This window comes from Eublepharis macularius, chromosome 12, assembly GCF_028583425.1.
Source record: "Eublepharis macularius isolate TG4126 chromosome 12, MPM_Emac_v1.0, whole genome shotgun sequence".
NCBI classification, from domain to species: domain Eukaryota; kingdom Metazoa; phylum Chordata; class Lepidosauria; order Squamata; family Eublepharidae; genus Eublepharis; species Eublepharis macularius.
In genome coordinates this window covers 32,768,635-32,795,707 of record NC_072801.1, presented here as the reverse complement: position 1 = coordinate 32,795,707, position 27,073 = coordinate 32,768,635, and the positions used below count along the sequence as shown (strand labels likewise).

Genomic DNA, 27,073 nt, shown 5'->3' with positions numbered 1-27,073 from the left:
TGACTCACAAATGAGTCACAACCAGCTGGTATATTTTCCAGATCCATTGTCAGGGACCTGAGATACAAGTCCTCTGGCAACCCAGAAAAGTTCTATCAGATGATACAGAGGTGGCAGAGAAGTGAGCCCACTAGGGGTGTGAACCAAGAGCATTTCCATTTCAGTTTCAGGCGTTCCAGAATTACTCTGTTCCATTACTAGTTTGTCATGGTTTGGCTGTTGCCTGCTTGGAATTGATCCATTTGGTTTTTTTCACTTTGAGTTTTGGTCCATTGCGTGTGTTGGTCACACATGTGCAAATGCACTCTGTTCTTTTCAGGGAGGGTGGAGAAATGAGGCTCTGGGACAGCTTTTTTCATGCTTAACCAAAAATGACATCAACCGTTAGTCCCTGCCCTAGTTTAAAAAGTGTCACTCCAGCCAGGTCACATTAGCTCTGAGTTCTCCTCTTCTCGTGCTCTAGCCATTTGCCTAATTGATTCATCTCTCAAAGCTCCTTGGTAAACCAATGAGCATTCTACACTCTGTAAAAAGAGAGCTCAGGAGCAATCGTGTCTACTGCCTTGCTCATCTCTGCCTTCGAAAGTCAGACCTGGGGCTTTGACTAGAGCACCAGCTTTGCAAACCAGAAAATCCCCCAGAGCCATGAGGAAGCCCTCCAGATCCTCTTAGAGCAGACCATCTTAATAGGTTCCCCAGAACTGTTGAGGTAACAGATGTATGAGTCAAAGCCTCAGCAAGTAATGATTGGTTTTATATCTATCAGGTTATTAATGGTGTAGTCCTAAGCACGGTTACACTATTTTAAGCCCATTGACTTGAATGAACTTCTATGTAACTCTGATCAGGATTGCACTGTAAATGGACTTTTTTGTTTGCAGTATTGTATGCTAGTATTTATACTTCAAAATGTTTTAAAATAAAAAAAGTTTCAAAGATAAAAACAAAAACAATTAAACTAAATACCAAACAGATCAGTGTAGTTGAGTTTAGGCTTTTTCATTAACTTCTGATGGCTTTCCCAGGATACCTCCAGGGCTGCTGTCTCTGCTGAGTTGTTCAAGTTGGCTCCACAGCCAGCTTCCAGCTGCCATTAGGAAATGTAGTAGACAGACTTTGTCTGATTAATTCCCTTGTATTTCCTTAATGAAATCCGATCCAAAGCAGGATTGCCTGGTGGCATCTGCCAGGTCCCCAGTAGGATATCAAGTTATTAACACTTCACCAGCTTGGGAAGCAGATGCAAAGGTATGCCACTATTGTTATTTACAAGGCATGCCTGATGTATGTGGCACTTTGCAGGACAACGTGAAAGGGAGGTCCCTGTCCTGAAGAACTCCCAATCTAAGTTGGGTGGGGGGTGGGGGGCAACAGAAGGAGAAGAAGGAAAAATGCAGTCAAAGACCACAGAGGGAAGGATGAGCATAGATAGATTAGACTTCATTTATATAGAGGATGACCATTAAAGTCATTAAAAACACACGCATTAAAGACAAAGTAATTAAAACAGAAGTATTAACCCTCCCACACACGCCCCAAACAGGCTATTGAGGTGGATGCAACTAGGCAGTTAAGAAAGGGAGGTGCATCTTTAGCTTCTTGAACCCTCTGTATTGTTGTCATTGCTTTGGGAATGGCATGAGCTGTAGGAAAAAGTAACATGAACTTCTGCAAGTTCTGTGGCTGCATGAATAGTTGACACCTGGTTGCAAGGATGGCTTGAAAAATTTTCCTGCAGAGTTGCCCTTACCAGAACAATATATCAGTGTGTAATCATAGCCTTGGAGCCGCAGCATCCAGCCTTCAATCTGAGCCGGTGGTTGGGAGGAAACACTGGTGAACATACGCTCTGATGGCTTGTGATTAGTGATGATCATGAAGTGATGTCCATATAGGTACAAATGAAAATGTAAACAACACAACATGACTGCCAAAGCTTCTCTTTCAGTTTGCAAATAGTGACATTTTACTGCTGAGAGTTTTACTAGTGTAGCAGGACCTTTTTCTGAGAAAAGAGGTGCTGGAACTCATTGGTACCATATGTGCACACACAAAGCGTGCATGTGCTCTTGGGACCCCGGGATGATGTCACTTCCGGGAAGTGATTTCATTGCACAGGGCGGAGCCACCCCCCAGAGGATATAAAAACAAAAGATAAGGAGGCCAGTCTTAGCTCTAAAGAATTAGAAGCAAGATGGCTGGGTTTAAATGCCCCTTTCCATGCTGCTGCGCAGTGGCACGAAAAGGGGCATTTAAACTAGAGATGGGCACGAACAGGAAAAAAAATGAACATGATGTTCATTGTTCATTGCCATCCACTAACAGGGATTCATGAACATCAACAGACATGACATGTTCATGAACATGTTCGTAGTTGGAGGTTCGTGGGAGCCAGAATGGCCCCTTTGGGACTTAGCTGAACTTGAGCCGGGGAGAGTCTATGGGTCTCCCCTTTTCATGTCATTTTCTCTTCACAGTGGCAAAAACTGGACTGTCTGCTGGAAGCTAATTGAGGAGTTACAAACTGACCTTCCCAATGTCCAATACCCACCAAATTTGCAGGGGGCATAGTCCTTACTGTCCTCTGAAGACCCCCTAAGTTTCAGAGAGATTGCACCCCAGGAAAGGCATGATCCATGGGTCCCTCCCTTACCTGTCATTTTCTTTTCACAGTAGAAAAAATTGGACTGTCTGCTGGAAGCTACTTTGAGGGGTTACAAGCCAGAAGGAAAGCCAGGAGTTCAGACAGTTCATGCCTATGTTGCCAGGGGAATTGATTGAAAGGCGCCAGACTGTCTGGCTTTACGAATGGCTGACAAACGCCATGAAGAGGGCTTGGAATGAACACATGTTCACCGGGAATGGGGCCTCACGAACAGCTTGCTTGCAAACAGCAGATTGGACTGTTCATGGCTTTTTTTTGGTTCGTATTGCTGTTCGTGCCCATCTCTAATTTAAACCTCAGCTTTTCAGATGCCTGGTGGGGACTTTCCCGCCAGGCACCTGAAGCGAGCTGACTGGATTTAAATGCCCCTTTCCATGCCCCTGTGCAGCAGCATGGAAAGGGGCATTTAAACCCCCGTGTTTCAGCTACCTGGCGGGGACTCTTTGGAGAACACATGATCTCTTTGTAGAACTGCTGGAACGCCATTCCACCACGTTCTGGCTGGGAAAAAAGCCCTGAGTAATACTTGGCCATTCAAATCTGTTTTGTCAGTATAGCTCCAGGCCCCACTAGGCTGACGTCCACTATAAGATCAGTGTTTTTATGTGGAGCCAAGTATACCATTGTACTACTAGAGGGGAACAACTTAAGGCAAGATAAAGCTGCTTGATGGTTAGCCGTCCACTCCTATGCTTTATGCTTGCTTGTGAGTTCTCATAAGGGATGAGTAATGGTTGTGAGGTTGGAGATGAAACACTCACAGGATGTAGCAAGACAAAGTAAACTTCTGAGTTCAGAGGAAGTATTTGGAACTGTAGCTTCCTGTATAGCTGCCATTTTCTTTCGATTAGGAGAAACACCGTTCACAGAGAACAACGTATCCAAAAAAATCTCATTTATCCTCATTATAGTCACACTTCTCAGAATTTAAAGTGTGATTGCACTGTTGTAGCAAATCTAGAGCAGCTTCAAGTCTGCCATCATGTTCAACAGCATCCACAATTGTAAATATTAGGATATTAGGAAAAGATAAATTTGAATTTATGCAAGGCCATGTATATAGGAAGTATTTTGCTTCAGGAAATTTCATTATCCCTCTTCTCAGTGCAGTTCAGCTTAGTTTCTACTACTTCCCGATGCTTTTCTCTCCATAGGTCTTCACGGGGATATTCACAGCAGAGATGGTGCTCAAACTGATTGCTCTAGACCCCTATGAGTACTTCCAGATAGGATGGAATATTTTCGACAGCATCATTGTCACCCTGAGCTTGGTGGAGCTTGGCCTTGCCAATGTCCAGGGGCTGTCTGTGCTGCGTTCTTTTCGGCTGGTAAGTAACTTTGCTCTGTAATGTTAGTCTTTTGCAAAGAACCTGTGTTCAGCTCTTAGCATCAGGCCTAAGCCAAGATCTCACCCTCTTCCCATGCCCCAGGTACAGTGAGACAATAGTGTTCTTCTTGAACAAACTGAGAAGATAGTCCAGAACTCCCCGAACATAGCTGGGCATGTGCTCTGCAGGGAACTGGCCAAGGCCAAGGAGGGTCTGAGAACCTGGGCCAATGGTGCCCCTTAGTTTTGCGCCTACTCTGCTAGTGCCCTGAAGGTAGTAGGTAAGCAGGTGCCATACCAGTCTCATTTGTGAGCTGTGTGGCCCCTCCCTCTAGAGGAACCTCCTGGCAAAGGTGTCATGGCAGATCCGTGCTCTTTAAATTCTAAGAAAGCCTTTCTTGTTCAGAGGGCCTTCTGCGGATATATTGATTTGTGTGATTATATGCTACTGAGGTCCTAATGAGTTTTTCTCTGCAAGCAGTTTTTATTTGGGTTGGGGTTGGATTGTTTTAAATATTTATTTTTCAATATGCTTTTAATGTTTCTTTTTCAGAATGCAGGACCTATGTGTAGTAGGTCACCTTGGCCCCTTTTCAATAGGGAAGGTGTGGTGTAAAATATTTTAAATAATAAATAAGGGCTGCAGGGTCCTCGTACCTGCTAGGCGCAGTAAGGTTCACGGTCTGGGAGAGAAATCCAAGAGAGTCAGGGGAGCCTGTGGCTGAAAGTCCTGCTTCATGTACAGTGTAGACAGTCTTCTGCTTCAGGATAACTAGGCGCAGGTGATAATTTTTGGATATTGATCAGCTAAATATTTATTTATTTACAACATTTGTAGGCTGCCTTTCTTCTCAGTCATGGCCACCAAGCCAGCTAACAACTAAAAATATGTATAAGACTTAGATCCTCTAGGGCAGGGAGTTCTGTAGGCTAACGGGGCTTCCTCTTCCTCTCCCAGATGAGAGTTTTCAAGCTTGCAAAATCCTGGCCGACCCTCAACATGCTGATCAAAATCATTGGCAACTCAGTGGGTGCCCTGGGCAATCTGACCTTAGTGCTGGCGATCATTGTGTTCATCTTCGCTGTGGTGGGCATGCAGCTGTTTGGGAAGAGCTACAAGGAGTGTGTCTGCAAGATTTCCTTGGACTGTGAGCTGCCACGCTGGCACATGCATGACTTCTTCCATTCCTTCCTTATCGTCTTCCGCATCCTTTGTGGGGAGTGGATCGAGACCATGTGGGACTGCATGGAGGTGGCCGGGCAGACCTTGTGCCTCATCGTCTTCATGATGGTCATGGTGATCGGGAACCTGGTGGTGAGCTGCTTTTCCCAGCAAGGGAATACTATCGTGGTAACAGCACAAAGCCCCTTCCGGGTCTCATTCTAGAAAGCACTTCTGGTTTCCAGCTGAAGGTACACAGTGCCAAGCAAATGGAGACGTGATCACAGAGATCCAGCAGTGAAGAGCAGACCTGCCTGTCTGGTTCATGGTTTGTGCCTCAGGTTCAGGGCTGGGTGGTCTTCATGGGGAACACACTGCTGGCACATTTTCTCCTGCTGGCCCTGCTGTTAGCTCTCTTCCCGTGAGTTCCACCCAGGCTTGACTATCTCCAAGTTCCTCTCTCTTTGCCTTCCTACTCTGCCTGCAGTGTTTGCCATGGCAACAAAAAATACTGCTTGAAACTTGGTGAATTTTTTTCTGCAGCATGTGCCCTTGTGCAGATGTTATATGTTAACTATATGAGAGGGTGAGTCCCAATTAAGGATCTTTTATTAGGTCAGGTGTTTCTGCTGACCAGGGCTGTTTCCACACTACTCACCTTTATCCGGAACGGGGCACAACATCGCGAAAAAACCACGGAAGATAGCATCTTCTCGCACGAATTTTGTTCGATCCTGGTGGAAGCCGCGTTTTTTTCGCGACGTTGGGCCCTGTTCCAGATAAAGGTGAGTAGTGTGGAAACGGCCCTGAGTGTTTCCCCAGGTTTACAGAACCCTAAATCATAGTTCTGACTGCCCCTATTGTGCCAATCGGCCTGTTCTCAGAGGGGCCAGCCTTTGCTATTTGAAACAGGGACAGTTAGAATTAAGTCCCACACAACTTTTAAGTGCACCCCTAAAAATGTAAGGTTGCGAAGATGAGAGACATTGGACTGGAAATGCATAATACATATATGCTTGTGAGAGAACCAGTCAGTACCGGTGACTGTAGCTCTCTGACAAGTGTATACTTGTATTGCTTCCACACAACAGTTTTAATCTGGTTTGGAATCCCAACTGGAGGGTTTTTTTCCTTTTTAAATATCCACATAATATTGTTCCCTAACTGTCCAATCCCTGGCCTGGATAGCCCAGGTGAGCCTGATCTGGGCTGTTTCCACACTACTTACCTTCATCCAGAACGCTGCGGAACATTGTGAAAAAACACGGAAGATAGTGTCTTCTCGCACGAGTTTTGCACGATGTCACGCAAAAGTCGCACGAAAAGATGCTATCTTCTGCGGGTTTTTTGCGACGTTCCGCAGCGTTCCGGATGAAGGTAAGTAGTGTGGAAACAGCTCTTGTTAAGTCTCAGAGGCTAAGCAGGGTTAGTAATTGGATGGGAGACCTCCAATGAAGACCAAGGCTGCAGAGACAGGCAATGGCAAACCACCTCTGTTAGTCTCTTGCCATGAAAACACCACCGGGGGTTGCCATAAGTCAGCTATGACTTGAAGGCACTTTCTACTCCATTATCTTTTTTGAAGAGTCCCGTGACGCAGAGTAGTAAGCTGCCATCCTGCAGCCCAAGGTCTGCTCACGACTTGAGTTCGATCCTGGTAGAAGCCGGGTTCAGGTAACCGGCTGAAGGTTGACTCAGCCTTCCATCCTTCTGAGGTCAGTAAAATGAGTACCCAGTTTCCTGAGGGTAAAGTGTAGATGACTGGGGAAGGCAATGGCAAGCCACCCCGTAACAAAAAGTCTGCCAAGAAAACGTCGTGATGCGACATCCCTCCATAGGTCAGTAACGACTCAGTGCTTGCACCTGTACCTTTTTTAAACTGTCCGATATCTAGATTTTCCTCCATTCTGCATCAGTCTTTCCCAGACTAGGTTTGATATGGTCTTTTATAAAAAAGGGTAGTCAAACCATGTCTGCACATCATGTGAGTGGGAGTCAGTGTATTTTTGCAGTTTCTGCTTACATCATGTTATTTTTTTTTAACTCGTTCTCCCACAGCTGCCATTCCCCCTCCCATGCACCACTGGATGGCCTCTTGGGGATTTTTAAAAAAAATTGGTAATTCTTAGAGTGATACAGCAATTGCCAATTAAAAAAACAATCTGTAAGAAGTTGTACTATGTGGGGTAGGCTTAGGATGCTATCTGCTGCCATGTCCTTTAGGGGGTACATGTATATTAAAAGGGCCATTACAGCCAAGAGACAGGGAGATAACCACACGCCAGTGTACGAAATGCTTATATGTATGTGTACTAGAAAACTGAATAGTGCTTCCAGTGACATTTTAATGGGCAGGTCAAGCTGTGTAGGAGAAAGGAGGGTACCTCCCTCCCCACTGTAGCCAAGCATCAAAGTCCATCCAATTCCCTTGTGTTACACCAAGAGCCTCTGAGAATGTACAGAATGCATCTCCATCACCACAAAATAAGTGCATATGCACTCATCTGGGATTGGGGGAAATAATTCCACATCAGAATTTGTTGCTTTCAGCCTGGCTTCAGCCCCTCCCAACTCATTTTTGGAATTTTGTGTTCTCTGGCCTCAACACTTGACATATTTTTGGCGTCACTGATCCAGTCGTCATTTTTCTTTTGGCATTTCCGTTGCAGGCTATTAAGAGGAAAGATGCGGAAGTCACTTGGTAGAGGAAGGAACCAACTTGAACAGCCTTTAGGGTTACAGACAGCAGCAATTTCTTGTAGCTGATGCTTAAGAGAAGCATCCAAGAACTGCGATGAAAGCAAAGGGGGTTATATAAAGGTCCGAGTTAAGTCATGAGGCATGAGCCATGTGCAAACAGCCATGACCTTGAATATCAGCAAAGCCCCGTCTCAAATGTGCTCCTGGCAGGGGAGAGGCACAAATACTGACAGCTGTGGGAGGGCAGGACTCTGGCTTCTCACAGCAAACACATTCCACTTTCTTGCTGATGTTACTGTACATGGTAGACCCAATGGTGCCTGTTGTGACAGTGATGGGGGCAAGCAGGGGGAGGGATCTTTGATGGGGTGGAGAGGGAGCCTGCAGTTGACCTCCAGCACCTCTGAAGAACTAGCCTTGCTGGTCAGACCATGGTGCCTCCAGGAAGTGTCCTATTGGCAACAGGAGGGCATAGTACTCTCCTATAGCTTGCCCCACCAGGAGTGTAGAGGCTCCATTTAGCGGTCATGGCCAATAGTAATTGCCAGATGTCTTGTCTGCCATGAATTTGTGCCAGCATGATAGCCCATATAGGCCAGTGGCTATTGCCCCTCCAGTATGCATTGTGTGAAGGACTGCATATGTCTGCGCAGAATCTACTACCCAATGATTTTCACTGGATGGCCCTGAGACCTGGTGAGAGAGAGAGAGAGAGAGAGAGATATGCTATGTTATCCACTCTCCTTCTATATCAGCCGCACTGCCATTCTTACTTCCATGCCCAGTTCTCTGGCATAACCTTTCCTGCATTGGCTTGTATCCTACCACTCTGCTCAGCCAAGCTGGGACACTTCCTCCAATGAAAGCAGTTCTTCCACAAATGGAACAACTACTTCTGTTGGAGGGATGCTACTTAGGCCAGAGGAGAGTTCCAGACTTGGCTGAAGGTCACTGTACACATTACGTCTTTTATGAGTTCTCCATAGAGCCACCCATGCTTTGCACAGGCACACATCAGCTCAAGGGGAAAACTACCCGCCCTGTGCTGTTTTTGCATAGGAGGGGGGACTTGGGAAAAAGGCAGGAGCTCTCCCTTCCCCATAGGCAGCTTTCTGAGCCCATTTGTATGTTCGTTTTTTTCTAGAAGCCAGTCTCCTGAGGTGACATGTTTGTGTGGGGCATGGGTTGGCTCTGTGGAGAACTTGTAAAAGAAGTAATGTGTGGAGTGACCCTGAGTGAAGTGGCTGGATACTGGCCGCTGTATCCCTAGCCTCTCCTTTCCTGCTCTTCCATTGCCTCCTGTCCCAGTTTATTCCTCATTGTCACTTGCTTGCTCTTTGTCTAACGTTGTATAGTCTAAGTTCTCTGGACACGGACTGTGGACCTTTTATATTGTACAAACAGAGAATTTTGCTTAATACTAAATGAGCTGGGGTGAACTTAAGCAGCAATTTCTGTTCCTGCCATCTCAATGTACACAGCATAAGTTAATGCGACATCTAATAAACAATGCAATAGGCTTTGGATAGCATAAAATTCAAAAACAAGCAGAAATCTGATACAGAACTAAACAATGCTGAAACAAAGCATGGACAATTTAAACATGGCATGTTGAATGATGCAGAAGTTACCTAGTTGAAGCATATTAACAGCGACAGAGGGTACGCAGTAGTATAACCTACAGTCCCTAATCTTTTACGAAAAATCTTTCTGATCCATTTCCTGCCAATACAGCTTTTCCTAGGTAAGAGAAAGCTAGTCCCCTGTGCAAGCACCGAGTCATTACCGACCCACGGGGGGATGTCGCATCATGACGTTTTCTTGGCAGACTTTTTCTTACGGGGTGGTTTGCCATTGCCTTCCCCAGCCATCTACATTTTACCCCCAGGAAACTGGGTACTCATTTTACTGACCTCGATAGGATGGAAGGCTGAGTCAACCTTGAGCTGGCTACCTGAACCTGACTTCTGCCAGGATCGAACTCAGGTCATGAGCAGAGCTTGGGCTGCAGTACTGCAGCTTGCACCACGGGGCTCAGATGACTGGGGAAGGCAATGGCAAATCACCCCATAAATAGTCTGCCAAGAAAACACAATGATGTGACATCCCCCCATGGGTCAGTAATGACTCGGTGCTTGCACAGGGGACTACCTTTACCTTTACAGCTTTTCCTACCTGTGTAAAAAAGCCCTCCTGAATTACTCAATTTTGCATAGTTTGTGGAAAGCCAGGAGAGTGTAAGCCTTCCTAACCTCCTCAGGCATGCCATTCCACAAGGTGGGGGCTGCTACAGAGAAAGCGTGTGCATGACCAGTTGTTGATTTTACCTATTTGCAGAATGGTACCTAGAGAAGGCCCTGTTCAGATGAGCAAAGCTGCTGTGCTGAAGCATAGGGAGAGGGGCAGTCCCATAGATATGGGGACCAAGGCCATGAAGGGCTCTATAAGTGATAGCCAGTACTTTGAACTGAGCTCAGTAACTGATGAGTAGCCAATGGAGTGACTGCAAAATGCGAGTAATATGCATGCTCTGCCTAACTTCTAACAATAATTGAGCGGAGGCATTCTGCACCAGCTGGAGTCTCCAAGTTGACTTTGTAAAGCGCATTACAGCAGTCTAGTCTTAATGTTACCATGGTGTGGATCCAGGTGGTCAGACTAGCCATGTCAAGGTAGGGGGCTGGGGGCCATCTTCTGAGCTAGACTGAGTTGGAAGAAGGCCTTTTTTGCTGCTTCGTTAACTTGCTTTTTTAGCAGCAGTGCTAGATCCAGTATTACCGAGTCAGCAAGGGTCAATTGAACCCCATCACAAGTCGGGAGCACAATGTCCTTCAAGAGTTCAGTTTTCCTAACCAGCATCATTTCCATTTTGTCTGGGTTCAGGTTCAGTTTGTTTGCTTTCAGCCATTTGACTACAGCAATTAGGCAGTGTCTTAAAACCTCTACTGCATCACCAGGGGATTTGGCTAGAGATACAGACAGAAATACAGCTGGGTGTCATTCACGTATTGATGACATCCAGTTCTATAGCTACAGATTATTTCTCCTGAAGGCTTTTCATACAAGTTGAATAACACAGGGGATACGATTTTGCCCTGTGGAGTCCCTTCAGGTCCATCTTCCTTCTGCGTGCCCTCTGCTATGTGCAGGTTCATCTACTGTCAAGCCCCTTTGGGTCCTTTCTCCTACTCTAATTTTGTATGCTGCAGGTCGGACATAGTGCACACACTCTCTGAAGTTACAGAGCTCCAAATCCAAGTCCATATTCACACAGTGAAGAAAAAGCCAGTAGTCCATCAGTTGTACATAACCCCATACTTTTTTCTCAAAGGAAGTGCTTTATATTGCAACAACTAGGCTTGCTGCAAGCCCTTGCCTCCTGCCACCATTCAGAAGTCCAGCAGAAAAAGATTATAGGAAAAACACCTGGACTGGACCTTCACATTCAATATTCCTAAACCTGGAGAACTGTCTGAAAGCATTCTGAATCTGGAGCTTAGAACCCAAGGGGCTGCTCTGGATGGAAATCTGCTAGGAACTAGAGGGTGCTGAAAATGGGGCTTGGCGCTCTTTCTTTTAAAAAAAAAAATCTTGTGAATGAATCTGGCTTTCCTGTAGAGTTGCCAACCTGCAGGTGGGGTCTGGAGTTCTTCTGGAATTACAACCAATCCCCAGACTATAGAGATCAATTCTCCTGGAGAAAATGGCAGATTTGTGATAGTTTTGGGGAGGAACACAAATTTGATTCAACAGACGCTCAAGTACAAGCATCTATGTATTCCACGCAACTACTCCAGTCCTGCAGAGGAAGCAAGCTTCTAGTCAGGAACGAATTTGGTTGCCTGATAAAACTTCAACTGTAATTGTTTGTTTTAAATGTGTGTCTGGAGTATTTTATCCTTTTGACAGTTTTTATACGTGCTTTAGTGATGGATGGATGGCTGCCTGAGAGCCTCTGGCTGACAAATGAGAACTAAATTAATGCACAGAATACATAATATAAGACTCATGTTTATTAACAAAGTGCAGTGTCTGGGGACGCCCCCAGCCCATGCCTCAGCCTCCCAGGACCCTCAGCCCACCCAAAGATGCCCATGGAGGTTCTGACTCATCTGTCAGTCCCACAGAAGAGCTCTGACAAAGGCCTGGGCAGCAAGCAGCAGCAAATGCTCACTGCCCACACAGAGTCAGTAGAGTTGCCAGCTCCAAGCTGGGAAATTCCTGGAGATTTTCAGGGTTCGGAGCAGGGAGGGACCTCAGCAGGTTATAATGTCATAGAGTCCACCCTCCAAAATGGCCCTTTTCTTCAGGAGAACTGATCTCTATCACCTGGAGATCAGTTATAATTCTGGGAGATCTCCAGGTCCCACATGGAGGTTGGAAACCCTACAAAATCAAGCAAGCAGCCCCCTCATCAGGCCTCTACATGGCAGTAGAAAAGCCTCCAACTTCTGCCTAGGTTTGCCAGGCCCCCTGACTCATCTGGCGGAGATCCGGAGCCTGGCCTTGCAGCATCCCCGGTTTTCTTTTCCTGGAAGTGACATCATCGTGCGGGTCAAAGGGTGGCCTGGAAGCACAGCTGTGCTAACCAGGGGGCTGAATTGGTCCGCTGCGAGGTGCGATTCGACCTGAATTGGGCGCAATTTGGCCTGAATTAGGCCACTGTGGGCACAGGAGCATGCCACCCAGGGGCGCACTGCGCCACCTGAAGGGGCGCCCCGTGCCACCTGAAGGGGCGCCCAGAGAAGTGTGCCTGCCCACCAGCCAAGTAAGTGGGGGCGGGAGTGTGGGCGGGAGCAGGGGATCCCCACTCAAAGTCCTGGTCTGTCAGGAAACATGGGGTGGGGAATCCCCCTGAAGTTACACCCGTCCTTGACCATTCAGCTGACCCAGACCTGAGAGGGGGTAGGTGGATGGGGTTGAGGAACGAGGGGAGGATAAAAAGAGGGCTCTGGGGAGGAGTGACAAAAGAGCAGCCACAGAATAGAGAGAGAGAAGGTTACTGAGACTGATCTCAGGCAGAAGCAGTGTAGGCTCAGGGTGACGCAACCCACCCCTTCTCTCCCATTTCTGAGGCCTGTGGTGAGCCCTCAGGAGAGGGTAGACAGGACAGCAGGTAGTCAGGCGGAAGACTCCCCACTGCTCCAGAGGGCCTACATGCAGGATTCATCCTGAGAATATCTTTTTCCTTTTTTAAAAAAAAATAACACTTCTAGTCCTTATGGCTTCAATAACGAATTTGAACAAAACTGATATGAGATGTCTGAGATGAGGACACAACTTCTAGAAACATAACTTTTGCAAAATAAGCAGATGCATTCTGTTTTGCATGATGCTTACAGATTTTACTAATGAAAGAACAAAACTTTCAGTATAAAATGTGTAGCACTTGTTACCTACAGCCTTGCTTGTTCACAGTCGTATGAGGCTATGAGGACTACTGATTCAGTGGTGCTTCCCTGCATGTTTTTCACATGAGCTTTGACTCACAAAAGCTTATACCCCGTGAAATTTTGAACTTCTTTAAGGTGCTACTGGTCTTAAACGTTTGTTCTGTGTTTTCTATTACTCTGGCCTTGGTGGTTTCTCTCTGTGTGTCTCTCTGAGCTGTTGACCACAGGATCTGATTTTTGACATGGTCCTGATTTCTAAGAAAGCTTCTTTCCCGTTTTTAAAACAGCGTCTCTTGTGTGTGCCCCCCACAGGTCCTCAACCTGTTTTTGGCTTTGCTGCTCAGTTCCTTCAGTGCTGATAGCCTGGCAGCCTCTGATGATGATGGTGAGATGAATAATTTGCAGATTGCAATTGGCAGGATCACACGGGGGATTGATTTCGTAAAGCAGCAAGTCTTCCGGCTACTTCACCGGGAGTGGAAGGGGAAGAAGGAACCAGCCAAGGAGCAGGATGACAGCAAGAAGGAGAACTTTGTCCTCAACAACATAGAGATGGGCCAGGACTCCAAATCGGACTACAAGGATGGCATAGCCAAAAAAGAGTCAGTCATTGATGATCTGAACCATGTGGACATGAGCCAGGACTCCAAATCGGATTATATTGATGGCATAGCCAAAAAAGAGCCGGTCATTAATCGGTTTCAGCAGGACTCCAAATCAAATTACTTGGATGGCATAGCCAAAAGAGCACCATTCATCGATGAGTTGGATCACATGAACTTCATTAACAATCCCAACCTGACAATTCATGTCCCAATAGCCTCTGAGGAGTCTGACCTTTATGATGAAACAGACACCGGGGAAGAGACTGCCGATGACACCAAGGTGAGTCTTGGATCCCAATGGGGAGAGGGGAAGAACAGGATGAGGAGGTAGGATGTTCTGGTGGTTCTTCAATTGTGCTCCTTGGAACTGGGTTCCTTGGGTGCTTATTGGGGGTTCCTTGAGATTCCTAGTGAACAAAGATGCCTTGCCTATCCTTACCAAGCCTCCCATGTGATCAGGGATTGGCATATTCAACCCACTGCCAAGGGCCCAGTGCCAAAGCTAAGCCCACTGCTGACTCCTAGCAAGCTTCATTTACTACCACCCAGTTCTAGAAATGGCCACTTCTCAGCCCTTCCTCCTCTGAGTAGTAGCAAGGATTGGGTCCTCTCTGAAGACTGCCCCAGAAGCCATTCCCCCTCCTTGATGTCATGCAAGGGGGAGAGAACAGATGATGCCAGTAACAGGCAGCCTCCCGAATTGTGTGGCACTTCCAGGGTAGGTATCAGCATTTGCTGCCAGCAGCAGCCATTCACTCTTCAGGAGTGCCAACTCTTCCTTCTCCACTACTTAGGTGGGCATCAGCTCCAGTCCTTGCCATCTCCCCTCATGGATGGACAACCACTGGATCTATGTTCACCCTTTAGGGCAGAGAGAGTTGCAGTGGGTTTTCTTCTGATTCCCTTGAGGAGCACACTTGAGAGGGGGCATTCTTAGTCTTATCTAGGGTCCAACTATTTAAGACTTTGACCTTTGAATTGAACCTAGAAAATAACTGGTAACTAATTCAGCCAGGAACTGGGAAGTGAAAGTGGCTTTGGAGCAAGGCAGGCTGACTGGCCCCTGGGGTTCCTACAGGCCAGTGCTGCAGGAGTTACAGCAGTGCAAACAATGGGGATTAGCAGACCTGTTGCTCGCCTGGAAACTGGCAGCAGAGCAGGAAAAGACAACTGGTGAACTGACACCAATTTCCATTGCCGTTTCTTGGTCTGAGTTGAGGCTCTGGAAGACTCACTAGAACTTGGGTGTGCTTGCTCGTGGCCCTCCACGGCAGTGGTCCAGTGGGAGCATTCCCTGTAAGTTAAATGGCCAGCCCGCCACCTCTTGGGGACCCAGCATGTTATGAGCAACTTTGCTGCTGCTTTCTGGACCAGCAGAGGTTTCCAAACCCTTGTTAACATTATGCTCTCGTGGACCTTTTGCTGAGGCCTTCAAGGTCGGGGGGAAGAGCCTAGATTTCTCAATTCGAAAGCTGGCAAATCCACTGCTGGAAATCTTGCAGTGCCTCCTGGTCCTTACATTACAGCCCGCTCCCCTATACAGTTCCCGAGACCCGTTCCTAGCACTCTGCCTCCTGCCCCAGCAGGTTCAGTCAATGCCTTTGAGATTCAAGGGCTGCGTGTTCAGGCCTCACTGCCCAGACACCTCCCAGGACCCATCACATGCCCAGAGATGATCCCCACCGAGGTATTAACACTAGATCTAATTGTAGGGCCCTCAGCAAGTTTCCTCATCCCACTGGCCTCCCTCTGCTCCTCCCTCCAGTCAGTTTTAAACAAGCCTGAAAAGCTAAAACACTCACACGGGTTACACCCAGTTGCCTCTCGGCCAAGTCCTCCTTTCTTTGTGGCCGTGTCATGTTCCCTGTTACTGCCTTTGGACTATGGAAGTGTACATTATCAACTTCTCACATGCAACCCCTCCTGTGTCTCACCCAATAGCAGATTAGGGTTAAAATGAAGACCTCCAGCAACAGCCAGTTTTATGGAGAGAATGGCTTTGAGTCAGGGACAATCCTCTCATCTGACCTTGGTACTCTGTACCTGACACAGCCCTGAGAGCCCTGCATTGTGTTAGATCTTCTGTGTGGTACATACCCGCAAAGAGCAGCTGTTCATTAGGAAAATGCAGAGGAACCCATGGCCTTTTCACCTCCCAACATGACGTGATAAATTCCTCTGCTAACCACGCCAACAGGGCATGAAGACAGTAGCCCTTTCCCATTGTTAGTCCCCAAGCAATTGTTGTTTACAAGCAGGAACCTGCAATGACTTGTAGGGAACATCTCATTTTCCCCTCCTCCACTGTTTTCACTTTCATTTCCCTGAAGGCCCTCATAGACTCTTCCCGTTTCCTGCTTTCTCCTTTTCTTCCCACTCACCAGCCAACTTACCTTTATCTGCCCCCTGCCTTCAGCTTTCCCTCCTTGCCCTCCCCCTCTACCTGGGAAAACTGTGGCCTCATTGTGTGGTGCCAGCTGTGAGGCCAGCCCACTCACTCAGCACTGACCACCAGACTGGGCCCAGTTTCTTGGTAGGGAACCCCCAAGGACTTGTGGGAGCACCTCAGTTGCCCCTGTATCCCCTTCTCCACATTGAATTTGAGTCAAGTGGCACATAAGAGACCAAGATGTACGCTTTCAAGAGTCAGAACTCCTTTCTTCAGACACCCAGAAAATCTTGGGGGTCTCCTCCCTGGAACCCCCCCCCCATATGCTCACCTTTCCCTGCTTACTTCTCTTCTTCTCACCCACCCACCAACATACCTTTTATTTGTCCTTCATCTTCCACTAGATATATTATTTATTCACTTTATTTATATCCACCGTTCCCATAATGGCATCAAAAGCAGCTTACATCATCCCTCTTGCTTCCTTTTTATCCTCACAACAACTGCGTGAGGAAAGTTAGGCTGAGAATACGTAACTGGTCCAAGGCCACCAGCAAGCTTGCACTACAGAGTGGTGATTCAAACTTGAGTCTCTCAGATAGGGCAGCACAGGATCCCCTGCTCCCAGCCTCTAATTGCCCCCCACCATCACCCACTTGGCCAGCAGGGGGGAAAGGCCTGGGGAATGTGTGGAGTGCCTGCATAAGATGCCTTTGAGCATATGCAGAGTGTCTTTCCCTTTCTGCAGTTTTTATGATTGACTCCGTGAACACCCAACCCATCTGTCATTTAGAGTAGGACTGCCATATTGGAGGGCCTGTCGTCGCTTGGTGCTCCAACGCCTCTCTTTTCACAGCACCAGAACCTGCTTCTAGTGCTGATCATAGGAGGAGGATAGACTGTGTAGGATAGGGCTTCCAGGAAGACACAAGCCCTAGCATCACTCATGTTAGAAATTCCTCTCCCCTGCTGTTGACAGCTGAAGGTTCCCTGCCAGATTCCATCATGATGGGACTGTGTTAAAGCGGCCTCTAGTGGCAGGTTCCTATCACTCCAGGCAAAATTTTCCTACAAAGGTAGCTCAAATTTTTTACATTTGAGATTCCCCCGATGCTTGAAAAACAGTGGCAGTCTTTGAATTTGTAAACTGAGCTTTGGGTATGCTCTAGGAGTCTTGGTCTCCTACCTTAGTTTCTGTTTGCAGCAATGAGTGCTTTTTAATACACTCTTTGTTCTGGAGAAAGGATTTTAAAAGTTACCCAAATATTCTGATGATCTATTAGCATGGACTGCTACTCAAGGAAACTTTTGGACTTGTGACTCTCAAGCAGCCACCCCTCTCCATGCCACATTGTGAGTTCCTTTGGAATGGTGAGGAATTTTTGAAGCTGTTTGTGATAAAGGAAGAGGGAATCAGTTGCTCAATAGGTAAAAAGAAGTCAAAAGCCAACTGGGCATATACAGGCTAGGACAGTTAAATGGCACCTCAGCTGCAGAGCATCTTTGGCACGTCCCTTCAGTGTCTGAATATCTTATTTTTTAAAATTCCATCTGTAACCCATTTCATGACCCTTATACACTATTTCACACAAGCTTTGGCCCTGTAAATGTAAAATGACGAATATTTTGTTGCTGTGGGTTATTTATTTATTTAGAATATTTTTATCCCACTTTCTCCCGTATTGGGACTCCCACGTGGCTTACTAAAGGAAATAAACATAACAATACAAGTTATCAAAACATATATACCCCCAACTGCCCCCTCCCCAGTACATACTTCAAGTAGATTATAAGCCTCTGCCAAGATGATGCTAGTTCTGCCAGAACAACACACATGGGCCACAGACAAAGAACCAAAGGCTTGCACCTCTGGCCACACCTCGGCTTTGCAGAATGGGAGGGACAAATGCTCAGCCCAGGAGGTCTTATTCAGCTGCCTTTGGTAATCCTGCAGCCACTCACATCCAAATCGCTTGTTGAGATGGCACAGAATTTGCAACATGCCTGGTGAATCAATGAATGGCCATACAATGCTGGATGTGCAGGTCAGGGATGCCCCACTCTGCAACTGAAGAGGAACTCTTCTGATGTTTGTTTCAGCTTGAGTGGATGGTTGAGTGGATGTCACTCTGAGAAGTAACCCTCCCTGCACCAAACCCAGCACTAAGCATGCGCCAAGCCTTTGGGCACGGCTAACGTAGTCCTCTGAAATCTGGCCATGACCCGTAGAACCTGAGGGGACATCCACATAGCTTAGATTTTCAGAGTCAGGCACCTCCAGCCCCTGCAGTCTATGCACCTGGGACACTTCAACCTGTCTGTCCCTATGGCTGTTGGAGATCAACAGGGTTCCAGTGCCAATTCCAGCTGGCTTCCAGCTGGTTTCCTTCCTGCAGGGACTATGATTGTGTCTCTGGGGAAATAAGACCTAAGGGGGATAAAGAGTAAGATGCATGGTCCAAGCTCTGCACTCCTAAGAGCCTTCCATACAATGGGAAAGAGCTCAGCTCAGCTCTCCCACTCCCCCAGCAAATAGGGAGGCACTACTTCCAAAGCTCAGCATACTGATGCAAATTACAGAACATGGGCTTAGATTTAGCATGGATCTTCATGCGCACATCCCCTACGGAGACTCAGACGTTGGAAACCAGTTGCAGAATGGAGTTCTAGTAAGCACTGTTAAGGGACATTTAGACTTACCTTGGATTCTTTCATTATTATCGAAGCGGGTTTTATAAAAAAACCTTACCACCCCACCAAAGGCTCAAGACAGAAAGCAAAATTTATTTTAAAAAAAACAAATTGAAAAAAGGCCTTGTTTACATTCCTAGTCATTAAATGTTTGTCCAAATTTTAAAAGGATTTATGTTTTTTGGTTAGATGACCCCACTAAATCATCCCTTCCAAGACTCTCTTGCTGGTCCCCTGGCTTTAGCTTGATTCTGAGTTTGCAGCAGTTTAAAGTTTCTGAAAACACAACTCCTTGGCATTCTTCTAGGACTTTCTTAGGGGCTGTTGGGGGAAGGAATGGCAGATACGGGTGATAGAAGTTTATGGGCTCTGAAGTGGGGCCAATGGTATCTGCACCCCAGTTTCTGAACTGGGATAAACTTTGACCTAAAAGCTCTTCAGCGTAAGATGAGCTGTAAATGTTTGAGCTAACCGAGCTCCTTGGAGCATGGATCTTGGCTCTATTAATTATAACTTGGGTCATTTGGCATGGATCATGCTGCAGTTTGTGGCTAACAACAGGCCAACATAAAAGGAGCAATGAAGGCTGGTGGGAAAAATGGATTTAGGAAAAAGAACCTGGCCGCAGAATTGGTACAGACACAGGTGGAAATAAACCATATAAGTGCATAAGCTGAAGGGTCACCTGTGGGCTATCCAGACTGATGCAATTCACAGTTGTTTCGACTACCTTGGATTACTGCTCTGCCAAGTTCCAAAGGACTTGCACAAGACTCTGCACCCCAGTATGCTGCCTACATATTTGCCAGCAGGTGGTGGTATTTCCCAGGAGTATAGCCTGTGGAATCCAAATGGGGGAAATGTAGGCCACACCCAAACCTTTTATTTATTTATTTTACAAAATTAATGTCCTGCCTTTCTGCCCTCATAAGGGCCAACAAGGCAGCTAACCAATCAAAATATACATACTAAAATCCTATCCTAAAACCATTAAAATCAACGGAAAGTTATTAAAACAGTTAAAAACAGAGCTTAAAAACCTACAAAGACATAAAAACAATTAAAACATTCAAAACAATTAAAACACTGAGCACAAAAGAGTGATCACTGAATGTACACCAAATGAAAGAAAATACTTCACTCACTGGCAAAAGATGACAACAGAGGGGGACAGACGAATCTGCTTGGTGAGAGAGCTCCAGAGTTTTGGTGCCACAACCAACAAGGCCCCCTCCGGGGTTGCTACTCATCTCAGAAGGCAGGGGCAGTCAAAGTAGGGCCTCTGAAGATGACCACAGTGGTAGGGTAGGTTTATAAGGGAGTAGGTGGTATGCTGGTCTCCAACCATATCGGGCTTTAAATGTTAGCACCAGTACCTAGAATTGTGCTGGTAAAAAATTGGGAGCTGGTATAGATGAACCAAGACCGGAGTGATTTGTTCTCTGCGGCCCACTCCAGTGAACACCGTGGCTGCAACATTCTGCACCAACTGAAGTTTCTGAACATTGTTTAAGGGCAGCCCCACGTAGAGTACATTGCAGTGATTAATCTAGATGTAACCAGGGCATGCACCAGTGGCCGGATCTTTTCTGCACAGGAAAGGTCACAGCTGGCTAACAAGTTGAAGCTGGTAAAAGGCATTCCTGGCCACAGCTGCCACTTGCATATCCAGCAGTAGGCCTGGATCCAAGAGCCACCCTCAAACTATGAACCTATTCCTTCAAGGGCAGTGCAATTCCATCCAGAATGGGTGACACTTTAAATCTCAGGTCAGACCTTCGGCTCATCAGTAGCACTTCTGTCTTGTCCTTGACATATACACAGACACAGCTATTTAATCTCAGCTATTTTGATGAGAGGCAGAATACAAATATGTCAAATAAATATGTAAGATGAGGAAAGCAAGACTAAGATCATAATTGTTGGACAGTTAGGCTTGCCAGTCCCCTGCCCCCCCCCTTCTGCTGGCCGCCAGCCTCGTTCACCTAGGTGGTGGTGGGAGAAAAGCACCAGGGGGGAGTGCACATGCGCACACTCTCACACATCATGCTGGGAAAGTGACATCAAAAGTGATTGATGGGGCCAAATAAGTGGCTCTTGCAGGCCTATTAGTGGTGAAGTAGTGAAAGGGGGGGGGTATAAGGGTGTCCAAGAGGCTGTAACTGTGATGGGACATAGTCACTGAAGGACTGACAATACTGGCAAGTACAGGATTTGTGTGCCATGTTAGCAAATGATAACTTAAGGAGAACACATTGACATCTACCCCTGAAAGACCAGCTCTGCAACCCAACCAGACAGGCAAAGAAGAGGACAGAAAGCCCACATAAGAGTGATGAAGTCTTTCAGCCCTTTGTTTGAACATGTTCACAAATGAGAGATAGATCCAGAGGAGTTAGCCATGCACCATTTGTGTACCGTGTACCGTGTCTGTAGTAGCAAAATCAGAAAGAGTCCAGTAGCACCTAAAAGACTAACCAACTTTATTGTAGCATAAGCTTTCGAGAATCACAGAGAATCACATCTGACAAAGAGAACTGTGATTCTCAAAAGCTTATGCTACAATAAAGTTGGTTGGTCTTAAAGGCGCTACTGGACTCTTTTTGACAAATGGGAGAAGCATAGAAAAATGATTTGCCATCAGTTTCCATTTAACATATTTCATATGCACTAAAGGGGCATTCTGGTGGAGTTTATCTTAATGCCCATTAAAACTGAGTACACCTGTGTTTCCAATGACTTCCCCATCCTCCAAATATCTAATGTACACTCCAAGGATATGCATCATGCACTTGCCATTCATCTACTTTGCCAGATATGTACTTCATGTCATCAGTTCCTACAGAGGAAATAGTTGGTTATGTAGATCAAGCAATGCTCTTTGCAGCTGTGCACAACTGCTGATGTCAGCACCGGCAAGCCTTACCCTGGGCTAGGATGGAAGATGGTTTCTGTGGCAAATGTGACTTCCAGCCAGCATAGCAAAGGATGGTCATGCCAGAAGCTGAGAGTGTTTTTGCCACAGGGCACATACTTTATCGGGTTTTGGAGGAAGCCATGAAACTATATCAAAACTTTCCTGAACATCATACTGTGAAGTCCTCTTTATGTAGAATGATAGTTTATTGTGGTTCCAGAATATTTGAATACCAACTCCTTGTCAGAACTAACTACATTCTATAACTCATCTCTAATAGATCCAGAGGAGCTAGCCATGTTAGTCTGTAGTTGCAAAATAGTAAAAAGTCCAGTAGCACCTTTAAGACTAACCAAATTTATTGAGGCATAAGCTTTCAAGAATCACCGCTCTCTTCGTCAGATGCATCTGACAAAGAGAGCTGTGATTCTCGAAAGCTTGTGCCTCATCTGTAATGGAAACTGCACCATTTGTGTACCTTCTGGATTGAGATCTATATCTCATAAATGAATATGATGACAGGAAGGTTGAGATGAATTACATCGTGTGGACCCTATCCAAGCTCAAGCTGTCAACTGAACACGATGGTGTAGTTCCTGAGGGAAGCCTGAAGCAAGACATTCTGTCATGGTCTGCTATCAGTTCCTTGATTTCAGAAGCCAGTGTTCTTCAGAGAGCAACATGCCTCCTTCCAGTCCTCCCACACCCTTTCACGGAATATACAACAGTACACTTAAGCGCTTTCAAAATGTACTGGGCAATTGAAGCACACTTACTAACAAGAGGCAGGTGATGGTGGCATTTATGATGTTATGAAACAAATCCAGTTATGAAAAGTACATTCAAAAAATGTACTGCTTCTCATGGGAACAATCAATGTGAGCTGAAGTGTGTAGGGCAATACAGGAGAGGGACTGGTGGTGAAAATATGACACTTGTTAAGTTGCAAACTGATTTCACGCCACTGTTTGAAGTCTGTTTATACTGACACTGATAAATATGTTCAAACCAGAGGCCAAGAGCCTTCATCACTAGAGAGTGGACTGTCTGTCCTTTTCTTTGCCTGTCTGGTTGGGCTATAGAGGTCTGCTTTTTCAGGGGTAGACGTCAAGGTCCTTACAGTCATCATTCGTACTGTGGTACATGAATCCCGTGCTTATCAGCAGTGTTAGTCCTTCAGTGTTTATGTCCTGTCACAGTGAACAGTGGCAGCCTCTCTGACACCAGTGTGACCCCCTGCCCTTTACCACTCATGGGCCTGCAAGAGCAACTTTTTTGGCCTCATCAATCATGTTTGGGGATCTGCCTCATCCCCTCCATTGCTGTGTCTCTGATTTTGTGCTGCTCCACTTGCCTTAGCCATCTCCTGCACCTAAAACCAAAGAAACACATCAGAATTTGAGGAGATACATTCCTCGTTCTGCAGTCAATACCCACAGTCAATATCCATTATGTCTTGGTCAGTAGCTGTGATTTGGCACTAAAACTACACATAATCATTTGAAAATCTGGGCCGTTTTTAAAAATGTAGTATACCAGGAAATATGTACAATACGAGTGACAGCCTTATAAGCTACCCACTTTTACAAGCCTGTCCCCTTCAGCTTTCGGTAATGTGATACATTATGGAAAGTAATGGAGATGCTCTACTTTGTGGCTGCCACCAACCCACGTCTCCCCAGGACGTATGATGAAAGAAACATGTGACATGACATCATTGCCTCCCTTGCAATGCCTCCAGCTCTGTTCCAGTGCGTTGGCTGTAGCTTTCAGTGCAGGTCATGGTGATTACACATTGCATGTTGCTAGACATTGCAAGGGAGGTGCCTGTGAAGGAAATGGGTTGGTGGCAGCCACCCATCCTCTGTAATATCCAGTTGGTACCGTCCTAAATAGTGTACAAGTTTGAAGACAAACTTGCAGGTGGTAGGTGTATGACATTTTTAAGAGGTTTTGTGCACTTTGTCATGAGGCTAGTTGGTTTCAGTTCCTTTGCCAGCCCTCACCGTTGCTCTATTCCCAAGATATGCACGATGAGAGTATCACTGTTTACTACCTAATAGGTACCAGTTTTCTCATGCTCCCCTATTCCAGGCAGCTCTCCATAATAACTCAGGAAAGAGTTGCTTTTTCCCAGCAACAGCTGATTGTGATTCAAATGCTGGACAAGTGTGATAACCTTGAAACATGGGCTCTTTTCCCCTGAGGGAAGAGATCTAGAACCCATGCAACAAATTAGCAGCCACTGCACACTTCTTATGCTATGAGCTGATTATCTCACAAGACATTCCATATTTACTAACAGAAAAAAACCCTCCGGTTTCATTATTCCCATGCTTTAGGATCCAAAAGGAGTTGAAAGAAGACCTGTAGCTAAGTAAGGGAACACCTGCTGGGCATGCTGAAGGTCATGTACCCTCTCCAGTTAAAAGAATCTTGGTAGCAGGAGTAGGGAAGAGGTACTTTCAGTTCAAGTAGACAATGTTATTGACGGTACCAAAGTTCAGAAATAATGGGCGGGAGCGACTAATGCTGAATTTATGAGTTTGCTCTCCCTTGCCCCACTGAATATGACCTAATTCGGGCCAGCCTCATAATCAGCTTGCCAGTCTCACCAGAGCGCGCGCACACTCTGCAGTGGCAACATGGATGGCTCACTGGAGGCCTGAGCCTGCCCTGAGAAATATACTAATAGAATCAGTAAAGACTCTTTAAAGATTTCTGAAAAACTTACTGTTCTCTAAGGTGCCACTGGACTCAAATCCTGCTGTTCTACTGTTGACCAGCCCTCTAAAATTAAAGATTCTTGTGGGCCTAAAGTATCAATTCACAAAAGAAGCTGTTTGCTGTGTCTTGGTATGGTTTTTTCCGCTTTCCTTATTCCCTTACCTTCTTCCAATCAGACTCCACCTAATCAGACTCTACCTCTAAGTAGTTAATTCTGTTGCATCCCAGCTTTGGGATCATTTAAACACTCTCAAGTGTAAAATTACTTTCTCCCTGAAGCGGCTGCTTGTTGAATGTCTACATGAGCCTCCATATGCTGCAGTGGTTCCTGTTTATTAAGGACAGGCCCTCATTTGCTTAATTTTCATCTCATGGCACACAGCTGTGCTCAGGCATACAGCATGGGAGTTACTCATATAGGGGTTTTCCGCCCAGAGTTCTAAAAGCAGTTCTGGCCCCATACGGCTTCGATTTATTCCCTGTTTTCTACACACATTTGTTTTGCCTTTTGTTTTTGTTTCTTTTGTTGATGTCGTTTTCCTGATTTTTTTCTCAGTTCTTTTGACACTACTTTTACCCCAATCTTTTTTTGAAGCTGATTGAGTCACCTTTGTTCCTCCGCATTTTGTTTGTCCCACCCACTCCCACCTACCTCCAACCCACTTTTTGATGGTTTGACATTCATCATCATCATGGAACTACTCTTCCCCCCTTCGGGCCTCCTTTACCCCTCCCCTCCCTTGGTTTCATTTTTGATCTTTTTTTTAAAAAGATCATCACTTCCATATCACTGTATCAATATACTGTTGTAATAATAGATGCAGCAGGTTCTCTGAGTTGCCATCATTCATTTTTAAAAAGTGTCTAGACCCTTTCCTTGCAGAGATACAAGGGAAAAGGCATATCTCTGCAATGGAAGGGGATCGAGACTTACTTTTTATATTGAAAAAAAATATGAAAGCTGGAAATTCAGAGAACCTGCTGCATCTGTTACTACAATGGTATATTGATATAGTGATATAGAAGTGATGATATTTCTTTTAAAAATTATTAAAGCCCTGATGGCCCAGAGGAGGGGGATGTGGCCACTTCCAGTGCCAGAAAAAGTGGCATGTGGTTTGAAAGGAACATAGTTGCTGCTGCTTCAGGCTCCATCCCCACAGAGTTGAGTTTGCCCCTCTGGTATTGGCCTCCACTTCCTTGCTCAGGGTTGGCCCAGGCAGGGTGCTCTGGTTTGGACTGTGGGGGCATTTAGGGATGAGTGGAGAAGCTGCTCCCCTTTTAAGTTTCCCCATGCAAAGATAGGCAGTGTTCATTTTCAAACTTTCTTTTTTAAACCCACTCATATACTGATATATCAATATGCACGTGCAAAAAATAGGGAGGGGTGCTGTGATGCCACCAATGCTGAAAGCACCCTTGCCTGAAAATCCTGACTATTTAAGGCATGTGAGGAAGAAAATAAACCAACTCTGCAACTGTAAAAATGCAGAGAGATGGCCGCTATGCAGCAAAACTGTGCCCACACTGATTCCCATTCTTGCAGAATGACTGCCAAGAAAATAATGGAATAAGTCAAGTGTGAGGAAAAGCCCGTAATGAGGTCCTGAAACATTTAGCTTTTGATGGACACATCGATCAAGCAACAGCTTGACACATTTTGACAAATTCAGTGTCCTTATTCCAGCTTTCCAACTCTAACTTTTCGCTAGCCAGGCTTAATGTTTACAATGGATGGGTTTTTTTGCTGTCTAGCTGCCCCTTTCTGAGATGGTCCCATTTGTCTCTTCCTTTGTTACATTTAGAAGCCACTGTCAGATGGGACAGAGTCGTCTATCTGCAGCACGGTTGATTACAAGCCTCCAGATCCCTTGGAGGAGGAAGCCGTGGCTGAGGAGGCCGTGGAGAACGATGAGCCAGAGGAATGCTTTACTGAAGGTAGGTTAACTGGTTAGCAAAGTCCGGCAACTTACAGGGAGGTCCACTCTTGAGGAGACCAGAGCTTTACAGGACAGTCCTAGAAGCTGTTTTTGGTGTCCAGACTCAGCCCCAGAGCACATGTGCCAGGGCCATCTGTGCCCCCATCTGGGTCTAGGGGGATGGGGCTCCCAGGCCAAGGTAGCAGAAATGCCAGGCTGGGGCCTGGGCAGCTGTGTGCCTACTCTTGGCCTGTCTATTTCCCCACTGCAGCTTGTGTTCGGAGGTGCCCTTGCCTCTACGTTGATACCAAAACGGAAAAGGGGAAGAGATGGTGGAATCTTCGGAAGACATGTTTCAAGATAGTGGAGCACAATTGGTTTGAGACCTTCATCATCTTCATGATCCTCCTGAGCAGCGGGGCCCTAGTAGGTGCTACTAGTAGGGGAACTTGCTACAAGTAGGGGAACTTGTTTTCTCATTGCTGATGTGCCCCAGAAGCAGAGCTAAGTGTTAACATTATTTATTACAGTTCCATCTACTTGGCAGGTTTCATAAGCAATAAATATGTTCCTGACCT

General features: G+C 46.1%; 1 protein-coding gene across 1 annotated transcript in view; it reads left to right on the top strand.

Annotated features, from left to right (window-relative positions):
• SCN4A (sodium voltage-gated channel alpha subunit 4) overlaps window positions 1-27,073 on the top strand; it is a 95,373-nt gene that overhangs the window by 52,126 nt on the left and 16,174 nt on the right. The window contains exons 14-18 of the mRNA XM_054992505.1: window positions 3,820-3,993; window positions 4,951-5,307; window positions 13,560-14,132; window positions 26,382-26,514; window positions 26,767-26,921. Coding sequence (XP_054848480.1) covers window positions 3,820-3,993; window positions 4,951-5,307; window positions 13,560-14,132; window positions 26,382-26,514; window positions 26,767-26,921 — 1,392 coding nt within the window. The remainder of the gene's footprint in view (window positions 1-3,819; window positions 3,994-4,950; window positions 5,308-13,559; window positions 14,133-26,381; window positions 26,515-26,766; window positions 26,922-27,073) is intronic.